Source organism: Echinops telfairi, unplaced genomic scaffold, assembly GCF_000313985.2.
Source record: "Echinops telfairi isolate 266 unplaced genomic scaffold, ASM31398v2 ScPeMD7_7400;HRSCAF=8409, whole genome shotgun sequence".
NCBI lineage: Eukaryota > Metazoa > Chordata > Mammalia > Afrosoricida > Tenrecidae > Echinops > Echinops telfairi.
This window is the reverse complement of record NW_022111300.1, coordinates 43,075,757-43,103,353: the sequence shown is the minus strand read 5'-3', so window position 1 is coordinate 43,103,353 and position 27,597 is coordinate 43,075,757. Positions and strand designations below refer to the sequence as shown.

The following is a 27,597-nucleotide window of genomic DNA, read 5'->3' as shown; positions in this document are numbered from 1 at the left end:
GGGGACGGACAGAGGAGAAGTGGGTGAGGGAGACGTGGGATGGGGTAAGATATGATAAAATAATAATAAATTATAAATTATCGGGGGTTCGGGGGGAGCGGGGAGGGCAAGGGAAAAATGAGCTGAAACCAGGGACTCAAGTGGAAAGTGGATGTCGTAAGAATGATGAAGTCAACATATGTACTAAAGTGCTGGACACAGATGACGTATGTACAGATTGTGATGAGTTGTATGAGCCCCTAATAAAATGATTATTTAAAAAAAACAAAAAACATGGTTCCAATCAAAGCAAGCACCGGCGGCACAGACCAAAGAACTGTGCCACGAAATGACTGGCCAAGTCAAGAACAGGACGCAGAAAGTGCAAGCGCCCAGGAGCCACTGCTAGATGTCCGGCTCGATGACCATGAACAAAGATCTGGCTGGCATTTCCGATTCCTTTCTCAAGTGAGATGTTCCATAAACTGCAAACGCGAACACTGAATAAATAAATGTCTCCATCCTCCAAAGTACATAACTGACAGTAAATGTTCATTATCAACAAGCACAGAATTAAAGAATGCGCCATTAAATAAAATAAACCTCTTAAGAAATTAGTTTCCAATAAAAGGCTCTGGTGTTGTTTATGGAAAATTACATGAGCTAAACACTCCAATGTCCAAAGGTCCGATCTCTAGCTGAAGTCTACTTTGCAGCTGAACAAGTATTAACCAACCGATAACTGACAGGTTATCGGAAAAGAGCACATTCATGTTTGTAGTCCACCTTGAATGGATTCCAAGTAAACTTGCACTGCAGGGGGAGTTGGGAGAAGAAAAGATAAGGAAAGAGGAAAATGTTTAAACGAAAACAATGTAAAAAAGTTAGAGCATAAAAATGAATGTATATAATGCTCTATACAATACTCGGAGGAGCCAGCCCTGCTGGGGCAAACGTTAAGCACTTGCCTAGGAACCAAATGGTCAGTGGTTCGAATCTACTTAGAGACTCCAAACCCACCTAGCAGTTCTGCAGGAGAGGCAGGCATGGAGATCTGCTCCCAGAAAGATGAGCGTGTAGACGGCTATGCTCGATCACATTGGATCTCTATGAGCTGAGATTGACGCAACATCACTTAACAGCAATAGTGCGCGTTTAGTGCTCTCAAAGGTTGGACCAGAGCTCTCGGTCAGCATCCCTTAGCACGTCCCACTCTCCACTGACTATTTATGCTCCTGTATTATCTACTAGACACACATGGATATATAAATTACTGAAGAAAGTATACATCTCACTAACCCTTCTCGGCCCCAAGAGTGCTTAGAGACAAAAAGTACTTAACATTTTTTTGTTGAAGAAATAATTACACCACATATTGATTTCAATATTCAAATAGAAAGTGGACTCATAATGCTATCCTAAAGTATGTTACTCACTCTCAGCTGAGATTGAGGATATTCATATGCATGAATAATAGACAAGTATCTGTTGTAATGAAATGGTAATTGTTAATTCCTATGCCTTGTTACCTTAAACAAATGCCATACAGTTTTTTTAAAGTCAAAATACATAAAGCATATGCATATTTGATTCTAAGGAGCTCTAGTGGCATTGTGGCTACATGCTGGTTAACCACAAGGTCCACAGCTGAAACCACCAGCTGTTTCAAGGGAGAAAGTGGGGCCTTTCTATTGCTGTCAACAGTGACAGTCTCAGGAGCTGACACGGACAGTTCTCCCTGCCCTGTAGGGTCACTGGGAGTTGGCAATGACTCAATGGTAGTGAGGGAGTGGTAGAAGCTTTTCTATTTAGAATTTATATACATATTCACATACACGTGTGTTCTCAGTCTCTCTCTCTCTTTATTTCCTCTCTCTCAATTCTCTGTGCCTTGCTCACTACTCTCTACACTCAGGGCTTTTCTGAGAGAAGACATATTAAAATGGTTCAACTTTGAAACCCTCACACTTGACCAGAAGAGCAAAATGACCACACTGTCATTAGTGGTAGACAATGGAAAGCTCCGGGACGATGACACAACTGTACATGAGGGGTGTCTCCCAGGATTCCACAGGGAAAAGCATGAGAAGCAATTTAAACTGCTGAGAATGACAGTGAAGATGGTAATTAACAGTGACAACAACAATCACACCAATTAATACTCCTCAGAGGAGTCGGCTTAAGGGAAGTGTTATACTAGCAGAAAGAAGAATGGTATGCACTGATTTGCAAGGTCTATCTATCTATCTATATATATATAGAAAAAGCAAGGTTTTGAGAATGATGATGACGGCAACAAATGTACAAATGTGCTTGACACAATGGATGGATGGATAGACTGTGATAAGAGTGTATGAGCCCCCGATAAAATGATTTAAAAAAATGAGAACATACCCAGGGAGCCAGAAAAAAAACGAAAACACCTGAATCAAATTTCTGCAGGTGCAAACTCTTATAAACATCTGAGACGAAAAATACTATGGATGGAGTAAGTGGCAGATTAAAAGTTACAAATGAAAACTAGTGAACACGAAGGAATACCAAGAGAAGCATCCAAAAACAAAAGAACCATCAGTGAGTCCACCAGGGACTCCAGAAGAATGAGCAAATCTGTCTGAGAAGAAGCACAGCTCCTTAGAAGTGAGGCCGGCAAGACTTCATCGCATAGAATGTGGACATGTTACCAGGTGGGACCAGGCCCTGGAGAAGGTAGAATACAAGGTCAGAGAAAAGTTGGAAGACCCTCACTGAGAGCAACTGACACAGTAGCAACTCTGAGAATGGTGCAGGACCGAACAGTTTTATTCAGGCAGGTACAGCATCATTATGAGTCAAAACTGACTCTGTCGGACCTAACAACAATAACAGGAGAGGAGGGTATATAGAATATTTGAAGAAATAAATAATGATAAATTTTTTCCCCAAAATTCATAAACTAAATCAATAGGTCTAAGAAGTTCAATGAACTCCAACCACAAGAAACCTAAGTACACCAAGTTACTTCATGACCAAATTGCTGGAAACCATGGCTATAGAAAATCTATACATATATTACAAAGCAGCCAGAGGGGAAAAAAGTGAAACTGACATGAAAATGACTCATGTGAAAAATGCTTAAGTGTTGGCTCGGCGATCTCACCACCTGATGAAGAAGAGCTCCCATTTGTTCCACGAGGCAGCCAGCACTGAGCACTGTCAATCTGTCCACGTGAGTCATTCAGTCACCGTGGTGGGTCAGTAACACTCATTCACTCGGGAATACAAGCTTGACAGCATCCACTCAAACTGAACTACACATATCAATTGAGTGACATTTAGACACGTTTTAGTTACAAACTAGGATAGCAGCAAAGGTGTCGTATGGACTTTAATGAGAAGGAGGAGATGAGAAGCGTAGGACTGGAAGTGGAGGGCGGGAACAGCAGAGAAGGGTGTGAGAGCCAGGGCACCCTCTTCTAGATTAAGAAGTCAACAGCAGCGCCTACCTCGGAAAACCAAGCAGATCCCTAAGACTAGGCCAGAAGTATCCAACCGTCAGCTAAAGGAAAAGAAAGCTTTTCTCCCATGAGAGGATTTTGTAGCTATCAAGTAGGGGGGCTATTGTCTATCTAACAAACCTTGCAGAATGACACTTTGATGCTTTCAAACTAACAGTCAAAAACAAACAAACAGAAACAGAAATGAGGAAACACAAACTCTAGGAAGTCACCATTTGGAAGCAGACCCTTCACAATCCCCTCTTCTGCTCGGCACGCGCTGTGTGCGCAAGCTGTAACTCCAGGCTACAGGCCAGCTCGGCCAGTAGAGAGGAGCGCCCACTCACTTGACCAGCTCATTTGTCAGGGTTAAAGTCAGTCTCAGAGGCGCCTCAGACCTGGAAAGGGCCTCTGCCTGCCTTCTCGCCGACCCCCACTGAAGCAACGCGCTTGGCGGCAGCGAGGGTAGGGTCACTTGCTCTCAGTGCCATCGAGTCAATTCTGACCTGGAGGTCACTGGGTAGAGAATGCTTTAAATAAAATGAAAAGCTGAGACAAATATTTCCACCAGCAAGTCCATGGACAGCTATTGTAATGTACAAACTATCGGAAAATAGCAGATTAGTGAAAGCACGGTTTTATGAATTCCAGCATCCTTAAATGTCATTAAAAAATAGGTATCATTTTGAAATACACAATTAAGTTGCTAGTGTTGCCAAGTAAAGGTGCCCCTAATGTACAAAAATTAGGTCAAAGACAGTATAATAAAATTATGTGAAATATGCTCATTTATCAATTTCTAAATAAATCTGATTTGTTTTTAACTGACATCTTAATTATCCACATTTACATCTGGCATATAACAACTTTTCTCTCTTTTAATAGTGTAAGACAAACAAAATATTATGATTATCCATCAGCTACAACTGAAATGCCATGTCAATTATGTAATAAGATTTCATTTTACCTTGTTTAATCTGTCCTTGCACAATGTTACTGGAAGTTGGAGGGGAACTTCTTGCTTTAGAAAGGTCTGGGGTGCTCGGTCTAGGTGGCCTTTAAAAATAAACAGAGACAGAGAGAGACATGTGTATGTACATTTCATATTTAATTTCCTAGCTCCAAATGAATTGTAAAAACACAAAACCAGAATATCTTCAATTTAACATTCCAGAAAGATGGTGTTTGCTCTTGTTTCACATGTATATGCTTCCCCTAGAAAATTTTAGCAGAGTAAAATAAACGGCAAGCAAGTAAAAGTCCTATACAGACAGTTTATGTTTGAGTCAAGTTTAAGAAATATTTACGAGTATGTCAAAGTTCTATCATTGACAGAGCCGTGTCATAACTGGTCTTTCATTCTTGAGCACGCGTGGCCTGAGATGAGTCTTCCCACTTCATTGGTCCCATGAATTAATGAGTCAACACACTGACCTGTACAATGATCAGCCTGATTGCGACTCCTAGCGACCCCGTGTGCGGAGCAGAACCGTGCTCCATTGGGTTTCTGAGCTGGGACCTTTGGTCTGCCATCGCCAGGCCTGCCTTCTGGGATGCCTCTGGGGGATTCCTACCCACCAACCACCAGCTAGGATCGAAGCGGTTAAAGTCCATGCCACCCCGGGACTTCTTACTAAATGGTACACAGGCAGCGAAGCATTAGTGATTCAGCACACTAGGGCCTGCAGAGGTCTGCAGTCTTGACTTGAATTCTGGTTCTACCACTGACTAGCTCTGTAAGTCATTTTACCTCTCTGTGCCTCAGTTTTCTCATCTGTAAGAAAAGAATAAAAGGAGCCTGGGAGCATAGGGGATTAAGCGTTGTTGTCTGCTAGGGTTGCTATGAGTTGGCATTGATTCAATGGTAGTGATTTGGTTGGTTGCTATGCAAAAGGTCTGTGGTGCAAATCTACCAGCTGTTCCTCAGGACAAAGAAGGGGCAGTCTGCTCCCATAAAAAATGTATAATCTCGGAGACCCTATAGCTCAACTGTACCCTGTCGAGCTCATTATGAGTCAGATCCAATGCTACAGCAGTGGGTTGGACAGTTGGGCTTTATTACAGAGTTAAGAGCATTAAATAGTTGTAAAGTCCTCAGAACAGAGCCATGTCCAAAGCATGTGCTAATATGTAAGTTCTTGCCAGATTTTTAAAATCCTTGGTATAGTCAATTCACCGTAGACTATAATAGATCGGGGCTAAAGTTGTCTTTGCGACTTGGGAAGAAGGGCAATTCAAGCTAAGAATTCTGAGCGGTCCAAATAGTTGCGCATGTGGCTACTAATTGTTGCTTTAAGCCCACCCAGGGGCATCCTAAACAGAAAGGTCTGAGAATCTGCTCCCATGACTACCCCAAGAAGTGCAGCTCCACCTAGCAACACAGAGGACACTGTGAAGTGGCTCTACTGGACAACAAATGCCTTGGCTTCAGTTTGGAAGGCCATTGGCCACCCCACTGGAAGATTCTGACTGTATTTTTCATCAATCGATTACTGCATATACGTCAAGGGTCACAAGGAAGGAAAACATTCTCCCCAAATGCACATTTCTAGATAGGGCGTTAGGGAAATTTTAAGTAGATACAATTTTGAGCAAACATTTACTCAAACCTAGTTCATTTGAAAGTTGAACCAGGGCTCTTCTCATTCCAAACATTAAAAATAAAGCAAAATACCACCAACAAAAAACCATTATTAAGTATGTCTGAATATAGGCAGAAAGGTGTAACTGCTTCTGTTTTTAGTTGCTTATTATACTGGAGACTTGAATGGGCGTGAAAATGTAAAACGCTAACACACTAAAACGACATCAAATATAAGCTCAGTACAGACACACACATTAAACGGTGACAAAAACGAAACTGGTTTCTTTGCTGTTCCCTCTCCTTTCCTCTCTTCTCTCTCTTTGTCTCTCTTCTCTCTCTCTCTCTCTGTCTCTCTCTCTCTCTCTCTGAAATGTAGGAGATCAAACTTCTATCGCCATGATACCTGGTTGGGCCCTTCTTCATGTGATCGCCAATAAAGGTGGCATTGGTCATACTCATTAGAGTATTTGCCAGAGAGATGATAGATAGGAGGTGCTGCGTGGTGACAGCCCGGGACACTCCATAGGTTCCCTTTCCTACTCCTTCAGTGGCCAGCAGCGTCCTGCCTGCATCTGCTTCCGCAGGAGCCAGGGTGCAGGCAGCCTGATTATAACCAGGGAGCATCAGTGACATGTGTCCCCCTCTGGACAAGAGCCCAAAGGAAACCGCGCAATGGGGTTTCAGCATCCCAAGGCGGTCAAGGCAGATGTCATCCAGGACTTCATTCAGACCCCAGGCGTGAAGGCAGGACATGAACAGTTTGGCAGTGTCCATTGTCAAGTTATATTCTAACAGGGTCAAGGGCTTGGACTTGCTGGACCGATATTCAGGATCGCTTTCTTCCCGTCGCTGCCTCAGTAACTCTCCATCCTCCTCTTCGTCGTCCAGAAGATGTTCCTTTATGTTCTCTTTGATGGTTTCTTTCACTTGTTGGAAGAGGACTGCTGCTCGCTTCCCAGTGAGAAAGGAGCCCCCTTTGTCTGAACTGCCAGATGCTTTCTGCAAATTCTCTGGGGAAATCAGGGCAGTATTCGGCCTGGAGGCTTCTTCGGTTAGGAGCTGAATAATCAACGCTTCCACGTCAAAGAAGAGTACGTGGACATCCGGATCAGTTATGTTTGTCTTTATTGCTTGGACCATCAGGGAATTGTGGGAATATTTAGGCAAATTCCCCTGCAATAAATAGATTTAAAAGTGGTTACAATGAAAACTTTTAATGTCATACATTCAATAATAAACAACAAATAGCTACAGCAATTACAATGGCTTTTCAGCTGTCCGTTAAGGGATCTTTATCATTAAAAGTATTATGCATACATATGATATATACACATGTCTATTTAAATATAACACACATATATGTGCTTGTGGGTGAATATATGTGTACATGTAGATATGTGTATATACACACTCTCCTTTCACTGTTATCAGCTTGATGTCAACTCATAGCAACCCTATAGGACAAGATAGAAATATCCCTGTGGGTTTCAGAGACTATAACTGTTTACAGTGTTTTTTCCTCCTTGGAGACTTGGTGGTTTTGAACTGCAGACCTTTTGGATCACAGCCCAACACATAACCACCATGCCCCCAAGGCTCCTCTGTATATATACACCTATACAAATATACATAGTATATAGATGTATGCATGTGTACAAACAATATATGTGTACATATATGTATATACATAAATATATATACACATATTACTGATGCCAACTATACCACACATGGCTATGATATATATTATATATGCATCAAATAAAATATATAATCCATAGCAAATATTTGATAAATACTTAATTTATAGCATATAATGTACCTATCACATGACACAGAGTATATATATTATATACTGTATATGCTCGAGTATAAGCCGACCCAAATATCAGCCAAAGCACCAAATTTTACCACAAAAACTGCATTAAAAATGTGCTGTAAAAGCTCGGCTTCTACTGGGGTACATACGGTACGTATGCACTGTGACACAGATGTCCCTGACATGCTGCTGCTAATATACACAACCACTAAACTCACTGTCACCGAGGCACTCCTGACTCCGAACGGTCTGGTCGGATTCCTAGGCTATGACTCTGCATGGGAGCAGAGAGCCTTTCTCTCGCTCCGAGCAGAGAGTGGGTTTGAGGTGGGCAGTCCAGCCCTGACCCAACAGTGCCTACAGAGATCCTGGATTATACACACACAGGGGGTTCCACAACCCATGGAAAAATAGAACTGAAAGATAATGTTTCCACACATTTTTGAAGCCCCCCCCCACTCCATGTGTGCGTACACATGGGGAAAGGAAGTATAAAATTGGCAGCTAATAGCATGTAAAAAATAAAAGCTTACACAATTGGAATCACTCTATTCTAAAATAATTATAAAACTGTCAAATATTTTTAAAAAGCAAGCAAATCAAAGTTTATTATTGAAATGGGTCTCTATTCATACACAGATCGCATTTCTTTCAATGCCTTCGAAGCAGACCCACCTCTGAGAATGAACTGCCAGTCGAGCTGAATGTCCATCATGGCTGCGGGCCCTTTCAAGTCTGTCCCGCCACATCCCTCAGTTTTCCCTTTGCCTTCCGTCCATCCCTGTTCGCAGGCTCTGCTCCCCCCATAGAGAACGTGCTCAAGTCCATTGGATCCTTTGATCATGAGTCCTCTTGTTTTGCTTTTAAATCATTTTATTAGGAGCTCTTACAGCTCTTATGACAATCCATACATACATTCATTGTGTCAAGCACATTTGTACATATGTTGCCATCATCGTTTTCAAAACATTTTCTTTCTACCTGAGCCCTTGGTATCTGCTCATCTTGTTCTCCACACCCCCACCCTCCCTCCCTCATGAACCCTTGATGATTTATAAATTATTATTTTTTTCATGTCCTACACCGACCACTGTCTCCCTTCACCCACTTTTCTGTTGTCCGTCCCCCGGGGAGGGGTTTATATGTCAATTGTGATCGGTTTCCCCAATCTTCCCCAATCTCCCTTCACCTTCCCGTTACCCTCCTGATATCGCTACTCTCATTATTCGTCCTGAAGGGTTTACCTGTCCTGGATTCCCTATGTTTCCAGCTCTTATCTGTACCAGTGTACATGCTTTGGTCTAGCCAGATTTGTAAGGTAGAATTGGGATCATGATAGTGGGGGGAGGAAGCATTAGGAACTAAAGGAACGTTGTATGTTTCATCGTTGCTACCCTGCACCCTGACTGGCTCGTCTCCTCCCCACGACCCCTCTGTAAAGGGATGTCCAGTTGCCTACAGATGAGCTTTGGGTCTCCACTCCGCACTCCCCCTCGTTCACAATGATATGATCTTTTATTCTTTGATGCCTGATATCTAATCCCATCAACACCTCATGATCACATGGGCTGGTATGCTTCTTCCATGTGGGCTTTGTTGCTTCTCAGCTAGATGGCCACTTGTTTGCCTTCAAGCCTTTATGACCCCAGACCCTCTCTTTTGATAGCCAGGCACCATCAGCTTTCTTCACATTTGCTTAGTACTCACTTGTCTTCAGGGATCATGTCAGGAAGGTGAGCATCATGGAATGCCAGTTTAATAGAACAAAGTGTTATTGCATTGAGGGAGTACCTGAGGAGAGACCAAATGTCCATCTGCTACCTTAATACTAAACCTATAAATGTATACACATAGATCTATTTCCCATTGTCATATATAAAAATATTTATATATTTACATATGTACATGCCTGTATTTAGACCTCTATAAATGCCCTTGCCTCCATGATAAGAACTGATACAACAGAAACCCTGATTTACACTTTACAGTTTCCAGAACTGTTAAGAAAATACATTTCTCTTCTTTAAAGTCGAAAAAAGAAGAAGAAGAAGAAGAAGAACTAGAGGAAAGTTGTATGTACTCCTGACTGGCTCATCTCTTCCTTGTGACCCTTCTGTCTGAGTATGTCCAATTGTCTACAGATGGGCTTTGGGTCTCCACTCCACCCTTCCCCGCATTGACATCGAAATGTCTTGTTCTGGGTCTTTGATGCCTGATGCTTGATCCCATCGACACTGATATGAGTCTTCTCGTATAACTGCTTTCTCTTTCTATAAGACCAACTTGGGTTAAATTTCGTGGAAGTAGTCACCCAACCCAGTGGGTGTTTTTCAGACCCTGGCTCCTTAATCTCTTTGCAGTGTCGGGCACTGTGGTTTTTGCCTTGAGAATGAATGAGAGGAGAAGAAATAAGAGAAAGAGGAAGGAGAAAAGAGAAAATCACAACAGATTCCAAGGTAACCATCACCCGATGAGCCTTCTAACCCGCACTTGCTCTCTCAGTCGGCTGTCCTCGCAACTCCCTCTCCCCTGGAGACTTGACCCACCCTCTCATGTGCTGTCCCCTACGTAACTTTGTCCTACGGCGTCGCCAGGAATCAGACTCAGCACGATGGCAACAGGTTTGGTTCACATACAGCATACCTGAAAGCCGTTGCCACATTTACAGAACGTGTTGCTATATGTATTTAGATCTAGGACATTATTGCAAAATCAGTAGCTGACTGACCAATAGCCGATCGTCGTGTGTAACCCTAAACCTAGCAGAATAAACAATTATTATAAAACCTTCATACAATTATTTTATTTGTAACAGTTTTTTCCAGATATGAAATGATTTTTCATTGATCATCAACTCTTGTCAGATAAAATTATAGCCAAACTCCCTAAACTGCTCTTCCCCGCCTCATTATCCTCCCATCTGATGCTGTTGCTTTCCAGCTTAAGAGGCTTCAAGGGCATTTCATGGCTCACGGATACAATCCAGATGTGCTCGCAAAGCACAGATAATCCTCCAGCACATACTGCTGTCTACACCTGTCCAATTCCGTCTCTAGCCACAAGCCCCTCCAGCGCCTGTGGCAAGCACATTCAACAACTTGTCCCCTGCAGTTTGAGGCAGCTGCGCCTTTGCAAATGCTCTGCCAGAACCCCATTCTGTCCCCCAACTCCCTATTGTCACTCAGGCCATACTTCTACCTGGCCTTCAAGCAGCAGCTCAAGGAGCTCCTCTTCAAACAGAATCTCCAGCGCCCGAGACCCACCTGATCACTGCCTCTGCACACACGTGCTCTGGACTGAAGGACAACGTGTGCAGGAGGTAGAAAACAGAGACGAAGGGCTTCCGTGGTACCGAAAAAAAAGCCGAAGATGCACACACAGCACGACAGATTTACACTACACTGGATGAGTATACACACACACACACAATACTCTCTGAAGCTTGTTCCTGTATTTAACTAATTCCTCCTATACTTGCCTACTCATTGTGCCTGGTGTTTGTGGAAAACACTGAAGCTATAAACATGAGTAAGATGTGGTTTTTTTACTCAAGAAACTAGAACTGAGTTAGATAGTGACAGGCAAGCATTGAGGGTGTAGTGTGAGACAGGGGAGATAAAGGAGAAAGTAGCAACTTCACCCTGAGTGACCCGCATCATGTGGCACCAGCCATCAGGGATGGGGGTTGGCTCAGCTTAAGATGGAGTATCCCCTTGCAGCAGGAACAGGCAGGCATGTCTGACACTGGGCGAGAGGGAACAGCTGATGTCAACATTAGGTAAAAGAAAGAGCTCACCACCGCCATGCTCTCGTGGATATTCCTCTTCTAGTAAGAGCTACAGAATTCTCTTAGACAGTATACAAAGTGTAAACTCAGACGTGTGTGTGTGTGTGTGTGTGTGTGTGTGTGTGTCTCGGGCTGACTACTGAAATGGCAAGAAAGAAAACAGGGCAGGAGTGGGGACACATACGGACTTTTCAGCTCTCTCCTCTGAGGTCACCCACAGCTCTCTCCTCTGAGGTGCCCCTTTGAGCACCCCCAGATCTACCAGTGCTGTCTGCCCCTGCCTGAAGGTGTGCCAGCTGACAGCCGAGTGCCAGGACAATGGAAAGGTTATCTAGGGCTTGGGACCAGGAGAGCTGGATGAGACTGTGGGCAACTCCCCTTATCGCCGCCTTTCAGTACTGCCAATTATGTCACGGCAGCAAAAAACGAACCAGCAGCCATCTCCGGTCTGAAAAAAAGGTTCAAAAAAACCCCAGACAACCCCCCCATAATAGACAGGTGAGAAAAGGATAGGGGAGACTGAGGACTAAGTCCTCAGAACGAGTCATCCCAAGATCAAGAGGTGAGCTGTACTATAATCTGACATCATCACGCGTTCTGCACATGCCCTGCAATCGCTGGTGAAGCCCTCTTAGTACAAAGTGGAAGCATGCAGAGAAGTTGGGAAGGCCAGGTGTTAGCTACACACGCGGAGAAGCGAGTGTTCGTATACCTGCTAGACCACACTGTTCTCTGTGTTTTACAAAATACCCCAGAGAACCAAGGGGACAGGGGGGAACGGGAGTCCCTGGCATGCTGGATATTTCTGTGCGTTACCTTTAAGAGTCACCACAGCAAAATGGTCTCATGACTTAATCAAAAGAGATACATATTTAGAGTAAAATAACACACTCATACCATGTTCTCTTCTTAGCGATTTCAAATACCGGCAACTGACTCCAGGAAGTTATTTAACAGAAGCATGCTTGCTCAGCCACCTTATAAGACCATCGGAGATTTGTGCTCACAAACTCACTTTTACAATATCATGGAGAAAGATGAAATTCAATCCCACAAATATTTGTGCAGTGACAAGTGTGTGCAAGATACCTGGGAGAAAATAAAACCTGTCCTTACATTCTGAAAGTAATAATGTAAAGACTTATTTGAAAGAAGGAGAAAAAAAGAAAAAAGCCAGGCTCAATACCACCACGTCAATTCCGCCCCATAGTGATCCTGTGGGACACAGCAGAACTTCTCCACACGATTTCTGAGACAGCCAACGCTGCGGAGTGGATGGTGGCTCTGAGCTGCCAGCCTTGAGATCAGCAGCCCAATGCTTAGCGCCCACGATGCCACCAGAGCTCCACTGAAAGGGCACTAAAGAAAGCTTGATTCTAAGACACATATAAGTGACAGATGTATCTCTCATGCATGTGAAAGTTGGACACTGAATAAAGAAGACTGAAGAAGTATCGAGCCATTTGAAATACCGTGCTAGAGAAGAAAATCGAAAGTACCGCGAACTGCCAGAGAACAAACAAATGTGTCTTGTAAGAATACAACCAGAACGCTCCTCTCACATACTTGGGAAAGGTTGTCCGGAGAGACCAGTCCTGGAAAAGGACATCACACTTGGTGAAGCAGAGGGGCAGCGGACAAGAGGAAGGCCCTCTGTGACGTGGACTGACACAGTGGCTGCAACCACGGGCTGAGGCACAGCCCCCGCCAGGAAAGGGCACAGAACCCGGAGGTAGACGGTTCATCTGCTGTCGGGGTGGGGATGGTGGGTTATGAATCAGAACCAACAACACAAAAAAGGAAAGGGTCTCCAGTTAGCTGGTAACACTCAAAGCAAAATTGGTCAATTTGGTCAGCACAAAAGACGTCCATTTTCACACACATAAAAAGCTGGTATAAAAGTCACCGGCAAAACCATTGCCATCGTGTCCATTCCAACTCACGGCAGGCCGTGCGACCAAGCACAACGGACCCATACCGTTCCCACAGCCAGCATCTTGAGGGAGCCGGCTGTCACTCCGTACGCCCCCAGAGTGGCTGGTGGGTTCAAATACCCGTCTTCTCCATTAGCACGCAAGTGCTTAACCACTGAGCCACCAGCGTGCCCCAAATGGCTAGTAGGACAGCTATTTGGCATTTCCGTTGTAAATATGAAACATACTGTAACTTCTTATTTTCCCTATGAGGGAAAAATACAGATTTGGCTTTTAAAAATCTAAGTAAGAAAACTGACCTGGCCCTAAAATGCAAACTAGGAAAACACTATCAAATTACTTGCTCATCATAGAAAGGAAACTTTTTACTTTTCCTGAAAGCACTGAGCGCAATTTCTGGCTAATAATAGAGTCTAAGGTCTACTCTATGACTAATACTATTCTATTTTATATCAGTAGTCATATTTCTACCAAAAAATATTGCTAATTTATGCCAGTGTGCATCGTGGAGATGGGCTGACTTTGATGCTACAGTGCAGACAGAGGAATGGATGATTTAAAAACATGGACACATAAATCAGATCAACAATATTATGCATAAGGCAAAGAAATGCCATACACAGATCAAGCATACTGTATACATCCATACACAAGCACATGCTCCTACAAACGTCAATACCAAGTCCTCAAACACAGTGGAAGAAAACAGAAATAATGGAAAAATATATTACCTGACAAAATACTATACATATTTACATTGAATTACTCTAAATATATTGGTAGGAGTGACAAATTAAAAAGAACAAAAATTTTACTCTTGATTTTAGAAAAGGTATTTTATGGAATAAAATTCCCCTCATGAATTTGAAATACTGATGTGTGACGACGGCACACCAAAAAGAAAGCTGTTGGCTTTGATGTACTTTTAAACTAGGGTAAAAGAAGCTAAATGGAACACTACTAAAAGTCTCCACAGCGCTCTCAATGTTAACTATTTTAATTGGGGGGAAGGAGGGAAGCCTAGGAGAGCATGAAGCCAGGAGTCAAAGAAACTGAAAACAGCCACAAGCCGAGGTGTAGGAGGTGCACTGCACTGGGATGGGATAGGTCTCTGGTGCCCTCTGCTGTTACATCGCTTCCACTGACAACCAGCAGGATGGCTGAGAGGGAGAGTTCTTTTTCAGAGACTCCATTTAAGCTGAATTGCACAGTGTACTGCTCTACATGTATTAAATATTTGACTTTGGGTAGGATGAGACTTTTATGATTAGGTATGAATTACAACATACTCATTAGAGGTGATGCTATTTCACCTCCTTTCATTTGTTTTCATTAACACACAAAATAATAAGCATAAGCCAAAAAGAGGCATTTAACCTTTTTGGTGCGTTTTAATGTTTGATGCCATATTGCAATTCAATTCTTATAAATTAAATGCAAGTTATCCAATAAGGGAAAAGTGTAAGTGTTAAATAGAAAAGCTTAGCTCATGCCACTTCAGTGGAAAGAAAGTAATGGAGTCCTGTAAGCTACACATTAGTTTGCTAACTGCACGGTCAGCAATTCAAAACCACTCTTCAGGAAGAAGATAAGGTGTTCTACTCCCGTAAAGATGGGCAGTCTGGACACCTACAGAGGCCTTTCTTCTCTGTCCTAGTGTTGCTGTGAGTTGGATTCAACTCCATGGTAGTGAATATAAAGATATTTATATTTTCTCAAGATATTTCTATAGGCCATGGCTTACTAGATAATAATATTTTGAAATTATATCAAATAATAACAAACTATGAGGATATTAGAAAATTAATATAAGCTCTCATACAGCAGGACAAGCGAGGTTGATTTTTTAATGCTTCCCCAAGGACGAAGTTAATAAAATAACAAGATAGTGAGCGCTAGAAGCCAGGGCCATCCGCACTCCTCAATTATATACACCAGTTAATATCGCCAGCATCAAATCTACTAGCTTCCAAATAAGGAAAAGTTGTGCAACAGTTGTGAGGATGGCACAGGGCCTGGCAGTGTAAAAGTTTACCATCTCAGATGCCCTATAAAGGGTCACTATGAGCCAAAAGCAACTCAATGGAATTGAGTTTGGTTTGGGGTTTTGGTAGCATAATGAGTTAAGAGTTGGGCTGTTAACCAAAAGGCCAGCAGTTCAAAACCATCAGCTGCTCTGAGGGAGAAAGATGAGGCTTTCTATTCCCATCAAGAGTTAGTCTCAGAAACCCACAGGGGCAGTTCTACTCTGTCCTATAGGGTCACTATGAGTCAGAATCAACTCCACGGCAGAATTCTAGTTGTTTTGTGTATGGGCCAAAATCAATGGACTGGCTGGCAGTGGGCGTGGTTTCTGGTTTGGGAGGAGTTCCTACAGGAATGTGTGCAGTCCCTTGGGTGAGCGTGCTACTACTCAAGGTACACACACAGTGGGAGGGGGGCCCTCAGGAGACGGGCTGCCTCTAGGGTTGTTGGGAAGGCTTTTCTGGAGAAGGAGAAAGAGTGACTGCTTGACTTGCAGAGAGGATGGAAAGTGAGGGGAATAGCCCAGGTCAAGATGTGGACGGTGGAGGCCTACTGAAGGCACCGAGCAGAATTCCAGTCGCAATCACTTCCTACTCAATGTATTCCTATCCTCAGATAATGCAATAGCGTGTTCCCTTGAGATGGCTAATATCATTCCATCCCAGGCTAATTTTAGACCCTGCAATACCATGCCATATAAATCATCTCCCGGCTTTCACGTGTGGAAACCAGTAAAACCTCAGAGCCCTGTCACTGGCGCAGCCTTGCTGCACAGTCACCATCCTAGAAGACTTGGCCACTCGAGAGGGTCACTGGTTTCAGTGTATGGTCGGTACTTGGTGGGCCAGCAGACTAAAAGTAGGTGGGTAAGTGACCGCACTGAACACAGGGTCATTTAGTAACAAAAACGAGTTACTATGATTACATCTGTTAAGTATGCTATCACAGCAACTCAGGTATTTTACTACTTATCATTTTAAGGTAGGATGTGACTAGACTGCTCTTTCAGCAGTATTCAAATGAAGTGGAGAGTGCTGGACACAGATTCGACTGCGCATGAGCATGTTACCTCTCCACAAAAACAAGGCTTCCACAGCAGGGCATCCTAAGTACTGGTTTTCAGTGGTTGCTATGCTTTCTTTTAAATGTATAAATCTCTGTTCACTTGATCTCCATTTGAATGAGGGTCCTGACGACGAATATTGAGAGTACCATGAGCTGCCTGAAGAACAAACAGACCTGTCTTGGAAGAAGCAGCCAGACGGTTCCATAGAAGCAAGGATGGCAGGACTTCACCTCACGTACTTTGTTTGGAGATGTTATGAGGAGAGGCCAGTCCCTGGGAAAAGGGCATCCTGCTTGGTAAAGTAGCAGGACAGCAACGAAGAGGAAGGCCCTGGACAAGATGGATCGGCACAGTGGCTACAGCAATGAGCGCATGTACAGGGACAGTTGTGAGGACGGCGCAGGACTGGGCAGTGCTTCCTTCTGCTGTAGGATGGTCACTGTGGGGTGGAGGCACTTCACACCACCACCATTTGCTTCATCCTTTACTTTACGCTGAGTCAGCCATTTGCATCAATAACAGTTTGAAATCATACTTTCCCAACACTTGAGAAACACATGAATGGGCCCAACTGGTAAATCGCATACCCAATCCCTTCTCCCAATCTTGTCTGGCAGACGACAGACACTCCACTCTCAGCGCAGCATTGTGCATCCACTGGAGTGGAGAGAAAACTGGCAAAGTGCTCAGGGTCTTTGGCATCACCAAGAAAGGAGGTCAGAGGGCCCCCAGGGGCTACCTCACAGCTTCTTCTCCACTTTCACCAGCCATGTCAATGGTGTGTGGCGTGACTGGATCGGGGCCTCACACAGAAACGCTGGCTGCTAAAATCCTACCCTGACCACGATCTTCTACAGTGTCAGATCTCCCGCTGTACCTCCTCTTCAACTTCTTAAAGAAGTGCTTTCCAAACCTACAGAATTGTTCCAATTCCCAAAAAACACCTCTCAACCCACAGCAATCAAGTCAGAAGGTCTGCGATTGTTCTAGACCTCCCCCCTCCCCCCCACCAGCAGCCTCCAGGATGTCCATGGGCATCAGTGGAGCCACAGCGGACACTTCTGTCCCTGGACTCCACAGCGTTTTTGAAGAACCCTAGTTCCCCTGTCTCCCTTCTTCCCCCTCTGGCCTAGATCCCATGATGAATCACATGAATCCATCATCCTTTCACATGACCTTCAACTCCCTTTGACCTCTGCATGACAAAGTTGCAGTTCTGGCCCCAGGATAACATCTACCTTCTCTTTGTTCCTGTTCCCTTTTCTCAGCTAATGGCAGCTGGATGCTTCATAGTTGGTCCTTTTATTTGGTCTTAGCACGTTTGTGCCCCTCCCACTCCTTTCGAAGATGTTCCCCTCCCAGGGGATCCCCTCCTTTGGTGCCCCTGCACTCACTCTCCACTGACAGTCTCCCTGCTCCCAGGAGAGACGAGAAACAAAGCTTGCAAGAAGGTCCTCTTCTTCTCAGTGCCCTCCCACCGCCCTCTCTCTCAGCAGTCTCACAAAACAGGGCATTTCTCCTCCAGGTCAAAGCCAACAACCTTCCAACAGCTTTGGATTCTGCACATCTCTCACCTGCTGGCTGAGCAAGTTTCCTCCTGGACTCATGGCCTGTCCCGATCGAGAACCTTCCCTCTCTGCTAGGTCTTTAGCCTCAACCCTCAGGTGTTCTCAATCGTCTTCAAAACCCCTCGCTCTTTCTACCTCCTCACTTCTCATTGTCTTCTGCTAGCTACAAACCAAACACGTGTCCGCAACATCATGGGGCGAAGGTCTTGAAAAGGAATACTAAGTGCCCTCACTGATCAGCGCATTTCAATCCTTCGAATCCCCAGCGTCTATTGCAGCTGACAACTCATACGCTCGGTCCCCTTTGCTTGCAAGTCAGCACATCCTGCGGTCCTCCCAATACGCCTCACACCATCACTGCCCCAACCGGCTCTTCTCCTTCCACTTAAAGTTGGTATCCCCTAGAGCCTATCTCGGCCCACTTACTATCTCTGGATGACCTCATCCACTCGCAGGGCAGTCAGTCCCATCTGTAGGTTGGAGATTCCACAATCTGTCCATCCATCACCAAAGGCCTCCCTCAAGTTTCACACCCTTAAATTGAACTGCCTGACAGGCATCTCCGACCCAGATGTCCCATAGGAACCTCACACTTAGCCTAGACAGAGCAAGTCATCATCATCCCCCACAAAACCTGCTCCCATACTTGATAGCCCAGCCTACAAAGCCACTTTCTATTCATCATCCAGTCAGAAAACCCGTGAGTCAACGCTCCTTCCCGCCCACCCCTCATCAATCAGCGGGCCCCACAGAACACAGCTCGCCAGCAATCCTCGGGCCGACGCACCCTCCCTGCTCCCACGGCCTGGGTGCATTCCCTCGTGATGCTGTGACCAGATCCCTCGTCTTGCCTCCTGAACCCACTTTGGTCATAGTCACCAAAGCCTCCCCTTCGAAACGCCCGTGACCCTGCCGCTCACCATCTGGAAGCGCTCAGGAGCCCCTCCGTGCCCACACAATGGGTGCCAGCCAGACTCCAGAGCTCCCTGGCCTCTGAAGGAAGCACAGCCGGCAGAGTGTGCGGAAGGCCAGTGAGGAGACGAAGAAGAGACGCAAGAGTGGCCGCAAACACCCTCTTCTCCATCCCCCCACCCCCAATCCGAGGAAGATTCCTCGACACTTCTCTCTGAGAAAAGGCTTCTGATGCTATTTTTTATCAAAATAAAAGTGTGAAAATCACTGGCCTAGAGAGAAAGTTTGAGCATCTTCATGTGCTACACAAGGTTGACCCTCATTTTTCACCACGGCCTGTCTTCCAGAGGCTCCTCCAGCCATGCTGAACACGCACACCACGGTGAGCCCTATCCTCCCTCTGTGCTCATGCCGGCCTCTCCTCCGAGAATGCACTGCAAGACCACCGCCACGTGCCACCTGGCTACACCCCACTCGTGCTGCAGTGTTCGGGCGGGAGCTCCTCTCCGCCAAGAAGACAGTCCTGATCACCTCGGTCTAGGACAGGGCTTTGTGATACATTTTGCATTTCTTAGCCCACTTACTGCCCTTGATCTATCTTTATTTCCTGAGGGTTAATATCAGGTCTACCCCTTTTTCGGCTTTTCAGGGCCTAAAACAATACCTACAAGACAATAATTGTTTACTGAACTAGACTGATTCAATTATTTTCTAACCGGGGCTATTAAAAGTCAAGAAGTTTGAAAATATTTTCCACAGTCTACTAAAGAGCAGCTCTTCCAAGCATATTAGAAGAAATTATTTCTCCTCCAAAGTACTAAAATATTAATAGTTAGCCACAAATCTTTATACTTCTAGCACGTCTTCACAATACCTTTAAAGTTCTCAGAAAGAGTTCGATCTGAAGTATCACACACAGAGCTGGGAAGAAGTAGCTGCTGAGAGGAGGTCCCTAGGTTTAATCTGCTTAGAGTCTCTGATTGCTCAAAACCCAAATCAAACCCTCTGCCGCCGAGGCCACTCGGACTCACAGTGACCCACCGAGGGTTTCCGAGACGGTAAGTCCTGACCAAGGCAGACGGCCTCAGCTTTCTCCCTCAGAGCGGCTGGTGGGTCTGAATCGCTGACCTTGTGGTCAGCAGTGCAGCGCTGCTGTCTGGTCTGTTCTGAAGATGGTGATAGGAATTTTCCCCCTGCTGTCCCTCACAGACATCCCACAGCACTCTGGGTTTCCTCACACATGTCGTGTGCGCTCGTGAACGTACTTCCGAGGAACGAACGCCATGATGAGTGGAATGAAAGGCATCACAGGGCAAGGCAGTACCTCTGGCAATTAAAAAGCTTCGTGCTCTAGCCTGCAAGTCAGGAAAGTGGGGAGAGAGAGAGAGAGACACACACACACACACACACACACACACACACACGATCATTCCAGCGGGGGAAGACACACACACACACACACACACACAATCGTTCCAGCACTCCCCAAGGGGGCAGTATCTCCCACTTTGGGAAACACGGCACTACAGCTATGGGGTGTGCTAAGTTTCAGGGAGGGTAGTTTATTATTTGGTAATGTTATACAACGACCACCACATATCCCATCATTAATTCAAATATCCTGAAGAGGAGAGAACGATAAAAAACTACAATCACCAAAAATTAATATGTATAAACTTTTATTAGCTAGTTGAGCGAGATCCTTAATGATCTAAATGGCATTGTGCTCATCAAGCCCACTCAAACCTCCTGCCATCAAGCCAATGCTGAGTCACGGACCCTACAGGACAGGGCAGAACTGTCCTTTCACCGAGAGAAAGCAGAGCAATGGCAGCAATCCATCTGTCAATTGCTTACCCCAGAGTGTAATGCACTCTGACTAGCCAGACTGACAAAATGAGGGCCGCCTCTTACCTGCCAGCAGGTCAAAGACCTACCTACATACACAGAAAGCCTTCTGTTCCGTAAATTCAGATCCTACTGGTGTTCGAAGCTGATGGGGGCGGGGGGGTGAGGGGTGAGGAGGTAGTGGTTCAAACTGTGCTTCACCCACCTCAAACATTCTACAATTCAGAGGAAGGAATGCATAATACAAATTTTCTTGAACTAAATCATTGCACTAGATTTCACACCTCAAGTCAAGAATATGTGGAGTCCTGGCTGCTTAGTTCTTGGATCTTCCCAGATCCTCACATAAAGAGAGACAGAACACTTAGCTAACAAAGCCCAAACCGCTGAGGACATTGTTCTACAGCACAAGGCGCCACCGTATATGTTCCTGTGAATCCCCAGATTCAAGCAGAGGGCTTCAAAGGGCACTAACTAGGGGATCTGCCTGCTACAGGGCCTTTCTGTGGCGAGGCAGGAAGGCCTCTGACAAATCTAACAGGCAAACCCCAAACCAGCTAGCAGACATTTACCAGAAAACTCATGAGCCATTTGGAAAACAAGTGCCGAACCTGGCAGGTGGGGAGAGGAGCCCACGGTGAGCCGCTGGGCAGGGCTGGCGCGCCAGAGCCCGGATGCACTGGGGCACTGTTCTGGGAAAGGGCCCACACTGAGGAGAAATGGCTAAGACCGTCATCAAAATTGACAGGTACTACTAGGAGAAAGGGTGGGGGTGTGAGCAAGGGGAACGATGCCAGGAAATCTCAGAAAGCAGGCAGCCATATTTCCCAAGCACGTGCAAGCCACAGAAGAGGAGCTCTGTGAACTAAGAAACGCTGTCTTGAGTGAATCATTAAACTATAAAAATCTAGGAAAAATCATGTCACAAAAAATGAGCGGTCAAAAAGTACTGTGGCCAAATCCCATTTCAAATTACTAACAGAACAAAGAATAAGAACTAGGAAAAAGAAAACAGAAAGTCACGCTCCAAAATCGCATCAAAATGAACACACTATTTCAAAACAAGCCAGCGAGCCTTTCAAATTCTCCTTAACACGAAACAGTAACATAATGGAAATTACAAAAACCTCAAGAGATGTGACAGAATCCAACAAGGAATTTGAAATAGAAGACAACGCACGGCACTCTGGAGCTGAAGTCCACACTGCAATGGAAGGAGCACCACACGTAACGACTGAAGAGAAACAGGAGGGAGGGAAGAAAAGAAGGTTTTAATTCAATGAGAAGTCAGGCTCCTTCTCCTTGGGTCAGTCTAAAAACCTACCCAGATGAGGAGGGAGAGAGATTCGGGGTGGGAGGGAATGCGGTTACATAAAAGGGAGAAGGAAGAGGGAGTAACAAATAAGTAAAGACATTAAAAATACTGGCAATGAGCTCCCGTGCCATCTTCGAGGAGAGTGACGAAGATGGCAGGACCGAGCAGGAGAGAAGGCCACAAGAAACACTACAACATACGCCATAAACCAGTGACAGTCAAACCATGAGCTGCCCTGAGACTGGCAGGCACGGTGTTAGTTCACCGTGTGTGACACTGTTCACCACAGCTCTCTGCCGTCAAGTCTGTTCCAAGGCACGGCTACCCCACAGAACAAGGCAGAGCTGCGCCTGTTTCTGAGATTGTAACTCTGCTCTTTCTTTTTCTTCTTGGGATGGTAACTCCATACGGGAGTAGAAAACCTCATCTTTCTCCCACAGAGTGGCTAGTGGTTTCAAACTGCTGACCTTGCAGTTAGCAGCCCAAAGCATAACCAGTAGACCACTAGGGCTTATCAGTGATGTGGAAAACTAAAAACACATTAACTGAAACATAGAGAAAGAAAGACCAGAAAAAACGTAATAATCGTGGACATAATTATTTTAAAGGTGGTTCTAATTGTGGTCTAACACAAGTCATTGGAGTTTCTGAAAGGAAATGAGAATGGGGCAGCATACCATTGGAAAACAGCACAAACAAGAATTTCTCTAAACTAACAAGGCGCCCTGGTGGTGCCACTGTTAAGAGTCAGGTGGGCTGCTAATTGCAAGGCAGGATGTTCAAATCCAAAAGCCATTCCTCAGGAGGAAGACAAGGCCATCCTGCTCCGGTGAAGGCTCAGTCTCGGAAGAGTCTACATAGGGCTGCTATGAGTCAGAACTGAGTCGATGGCAGTGGTGAGAGAAAAATCTAGAGGTTCAAGAATCTCTGGAAAGCCCAAGCAGGATGCCCGCACCCAGAACCTGCCCCCACACACACCTTGACATGCCTCGGTCATATTTAAGTGACACAAAGGAATGAAGAAACAGTTGAAAGCAGAAGAAAAAAATGTTTTGTTTTTTATTAAAGGTAAATTACCATCAAGGAGGCATCAATAAAAGAGATGATTGATTACTTAAAAAAAAAATAAAAGGGAATCCAGGACAGATGAACCCGATTGAACCACTGAATTGGATGATATATGAATTATATGCCAAAAAACTGTTGGAAAAAATATAAAATAGTGAAATAAATAAATAAAAGGGTAGGGGGCATCAGCCTCATCTTAGAAATCTGAAATTAGCAAAAATATCCTTTAAAAACAGGAGGGGGACAAAGAAGAAGGATTTCAGACAACCGAAACTTAAAGAATTCACTGTCAGCAGGTGTGCCCTAACCAAAACAAGAACACCTCTTCAGGCAGAAGGACAAGGATCCAGACAAGAGCGATGGGTGACCATCAAGTCAGTCCCAACTCATTGCAACCCTATGTCCAACAGAAGAAAAGGCTGCCCTCGTGATGTAGTGGGTTATGGGTTGGGTTGCTACCAGCAAGGTCAGCAGTTCAAATCTTCCAGTCGCTCCTTGAAAGATAGACAAAAGCACAGGGAGACATAAACAGCAACATAAAGGCTAAACAGGATCTCTATTGACTGTACAAGGCAATCATAATGTCTTGTGGGTATAAAATACGTAAATAATTACAGGGCAACTAAAATACCAAGGGCAGAGGGGTCAATGGATTTAACAGTGTTCAGTGGCTTTAGTGTTATCAGAGAAATTACAAAAGTAAGATAGGGTATTGTCTGAGGCTGTAGTAAATTGGGGGTGCATTATTACAATCTCTATGACAAAGACTAAATGAATACTTATGGAACTATAATCAACAACTATACAGAAGGGAAAATGAAATAAAAATGCTTGCGTCCTCTGAGTGAGAAGGCGGAGAGAAAAGAAAGGGAAATGAAATAAGAGTCAAATGGAATCCAAAGGTTAAGATGGGAGTTCTGCAATCAAACGTATCAACCTTCTCAAAGAAAATGCCAACGAATGGCAGTGAACGGTCTGACAGCAGCAACTAGACAACAGAGTAGTAAACAGGAAAGCACGGTGAAGCTGCAAATCAGGGGGAAAATCTAGTAAAGTTCATATGGAAGGAGAGGAGTCTACAATCAGATCTGGAACACATGAAAATAACTAATGTGCACATGGAGTTCCTGGAAAAGAGTAATGCTAACAGTCACTATATCCTACTTACGGAGTTCTGCTAGCATGACGGGCTACACGCTAGGGGGCTGCTAACCACAAGGTTAGGAGTTCAAACCCGCCAGCTGCTCCACGGGAAAAAGATGAGGCTTTCTGTTCCTGTGAAGATTTACAGCCTTGGAAACCAAAAAGGCAATTCTATTCTGCCCTATAGGGTCACTGTGAGTTGGAATTGGATGGCAGGGAGTTTGGTATTTGAGTTTAAAACCTGCTATTCAAAAGCTAGGAAAACATCATGCTTCCCAACCCAAAGTTAAACTTTTAAAAACTTCCAACTAAAACTTTTACCAGGAAAGCATGACTCTGAAGCTACCTCTTTCAGAGATTGCAGCGAGTACCCACTTGAAGATATCAGTCAGTGCTCATTACTGATTGCTGTGCTCACTTTAAGAATTGAGAAAGCAATTAAAATCCCAAGAAGAATGACTATGGTACTGAAAACATTACTCTTTCAGTCCTCATACCCATTACTAGGTCAGAAACAGACATAAATGTCAAAAGGTCTGTAGGTTCCCAGGAGTACCCTGTGTATTAGCAAACCACGATTCTCTTACTATCGAAATAACATTCCTTCTAAAATCTCCCCACGTCCCTCTGGGCCTGGAAGGTGCCAATGTTGCTAAGGTCTGATTTCAGGACATGTGCTTCTCACTGACTCTTGTTTTCTTCAGACTGCACAAGTCAGCCGAGGCTCCACTTCCCTTCGTCAAGACAGGGTAACAATGCACGGAATAGAAGTCTCCTAGTTACCATCTGAAGCATCTGGGAGCAGAATGTATACATATCCATAGCTAAATAATAAATACACCATCTACATATTTATATTTTCTATTAAGATATTCTGGAAGGCTGGAGGGGGGTGGAATGTTAAAGCAAGTTCAATTGATTCTTCAAAGGTCAAACATGTCGTGGGAATCCTTCTACAGACCAACCCCGTTCCCCTGGCATCCGGTGCACAGTGTCTTTTGGCTTGTCCTTGTCTGTACCTCTCAGTGCCCTTTTCACGGAGCATCATAAAGTCAGGGCACAATCTTTGTACAGAGTGACTCCTGCGAGCAAAACACCAGAGTATGTTCTTAGTAGGCTGGACTTGGCAAATCCCATCCTCCTGCCTCGTTACACAGAATACAAAGCTCCTGACCTTTGCAAATCTAACTCGCTCTCTTTTTTCTTTCAGGCTTTTGACTAATTAGACAACAGAGAGAGAAATGTAAGGCAAAAGATAAATCATCCTCATCACCGTTCAGTTTCTTCTACCTCTTCATTTTTAATAAAAATAGGCTGCTTCTGATTGGCACAACCAGACCCCAGATATGAAGGTCCCAATCAGAAACATCACACACAACAGGCCTACTGAATGGATCTCAGGGGCCGGGGTGGGGAGGGTGGGGGTGCGTGGTGTGGGGGGTGGGCTGCGCACAGTGCTGAGATGCTAACCAAAAGGCTGGCGGTTTAAGACCACCCAGCACCTTTAACAGCGAACCCTGGCAGTCCATTCCCATAAAGATGACAACCTGGTAAATCCTATGGGCTATTTCTGCTCTGTAACATGGGGGCCACTACGGAGGGCGGGGGTTTCTAGCATCAGAAAAACAATCCCTCTGACCAAAGACGTCCCTGACACTTTCTCACCAAGAACCACTGACTGTGACGAAAACTGCATGAGAAAACTCGTCAAAAAGATCACCAGACATGGTGATGGCTGTTCTCTGAACATAGCCAGGCATTTCTCAAATATCACCACATGCTGAAAATGCATATATTTGCTGCCTGGCCTTGTACTTTTAGGGGGAAAGTGTCAATCTCTGGTTTAATCTACTCTCCTTGAGGCTCATCATTTGCCAAAGGTATGGACAGGAATAACCAGCAGGCTTATTTGCAGTGGGAATCGAGGAAGTGATTCTATCTTTAAAAAAAAACGGTAACAGCATGCACCCCAAACGAGACTTGTCCTCTACCACAGACTCGGACACACTAGAAAAACTTCCATCTCTACCTTCACCTGCGTAACACTCCTTTGTAAGGAGATCTAGATCCCCCTGTAAGTGCCCCACCTCCCACTGCTCTCGAGAAGAGGATAATGCCATAACTAGCCTCCATGCCTAGCCCACACCTTGTTCAATTCCATTATGAGCACCCCATTCTTCCTTTGGCTTTTGTCCAATGATCTGTCAAATCTAATTTAGTCAACCTCCACAACACCACCTTACAACCCATCCCCTCTTCTTCATACCCACTGCCTAATCCTCTTTCAGGTTCCCATACACTTCCCACAAGTCATTGCCTGAATCAACCTCCTAAGGGTCCTATATACAATGGGGTACCCCCAAAATATGGGAATAAGTCCCATGGGGCGGAGCTCTCATAGTGGTATGCATTTTTTTCTGCTAGGTGAGCACCAAGCAACGTGCTCTGAGTTAGTGTACCCCGTGGCGTTGTCTGGGAAGGTGCTCTCTGGTCACAGTGAACTTTTTCATAAAAGCAGTTGCTGGAGATCCCCTTGCAGAGGGGTCTCGGGGAGGAGATGAGCCAGTCAGGGTGCGATGATGTAATGATGAGAAATACAACTTTCCTCTAGTTCCTAAATGTTTCCTCCCTGCTCCCACTACCATGACTCGAATTTTATCTTGCAAGTCTGGCTAGACCAGAGGAGGTACACTGGTACAGATAGGAACTGAAAATACAGGGAATCCAGGACGGATGAGCCCTATAGGACCAGTGGTGTGAGTGGCAAAACAGGGAGGGTAAAGGGAGAATGGGTATGAAACAGGGAACCGATTACAAGGAACTATATGTGACCTCCTCCCTGGGGGACAGACAACCGAAAAGTGGGTGAAGGGAGACGTCGGACAGGGCAAGATATGACAAAATACCCATTTATAAACTATCAGGGGCTCATGAGGGAGGGGGGGGGAGGGAGGGGAAAAATGAGGACCTAATGTCGGGGGTTTAAGTGGAGAGAAAATGTTTTGAGAATGATGTACAAATGCACTTTACACAATTGATGTGTGTATGGATTGCGATAACAGTTGTATGAGCC

General features: G+C 44.8%; 1 protein-coding gene across 2 annotated transcripts in view; it reads right to left on the bottom strand.

Annotated features, from left to right (window-relative positions):
• The window catches only part of WDR7 (WD repeat domain 7), a 349,883-nt gene that overhangs the window by 245,862 nt on the left and 76,424 nt on the right, over positions 1-27,597 (bottom strand). For both annotated transcript variants that reach the window (XM_004703006.2, XM_004703007.2), the window contains exons 15-16: positions 6,443-7,212; positions 4,423-4,511 (exon numbers count right to left, since the gene is read on the bottom strand). In XM_004703006.2, the coding sequence (XP_004703063.1) occupies positions 4,423-4,511; positions 6,443-7,212 (859 nt within the window). The remainder of the gene's footprint in view (positions 1-4,422; positions 4,512-6,442; positions 7,213-27,597) is intronic.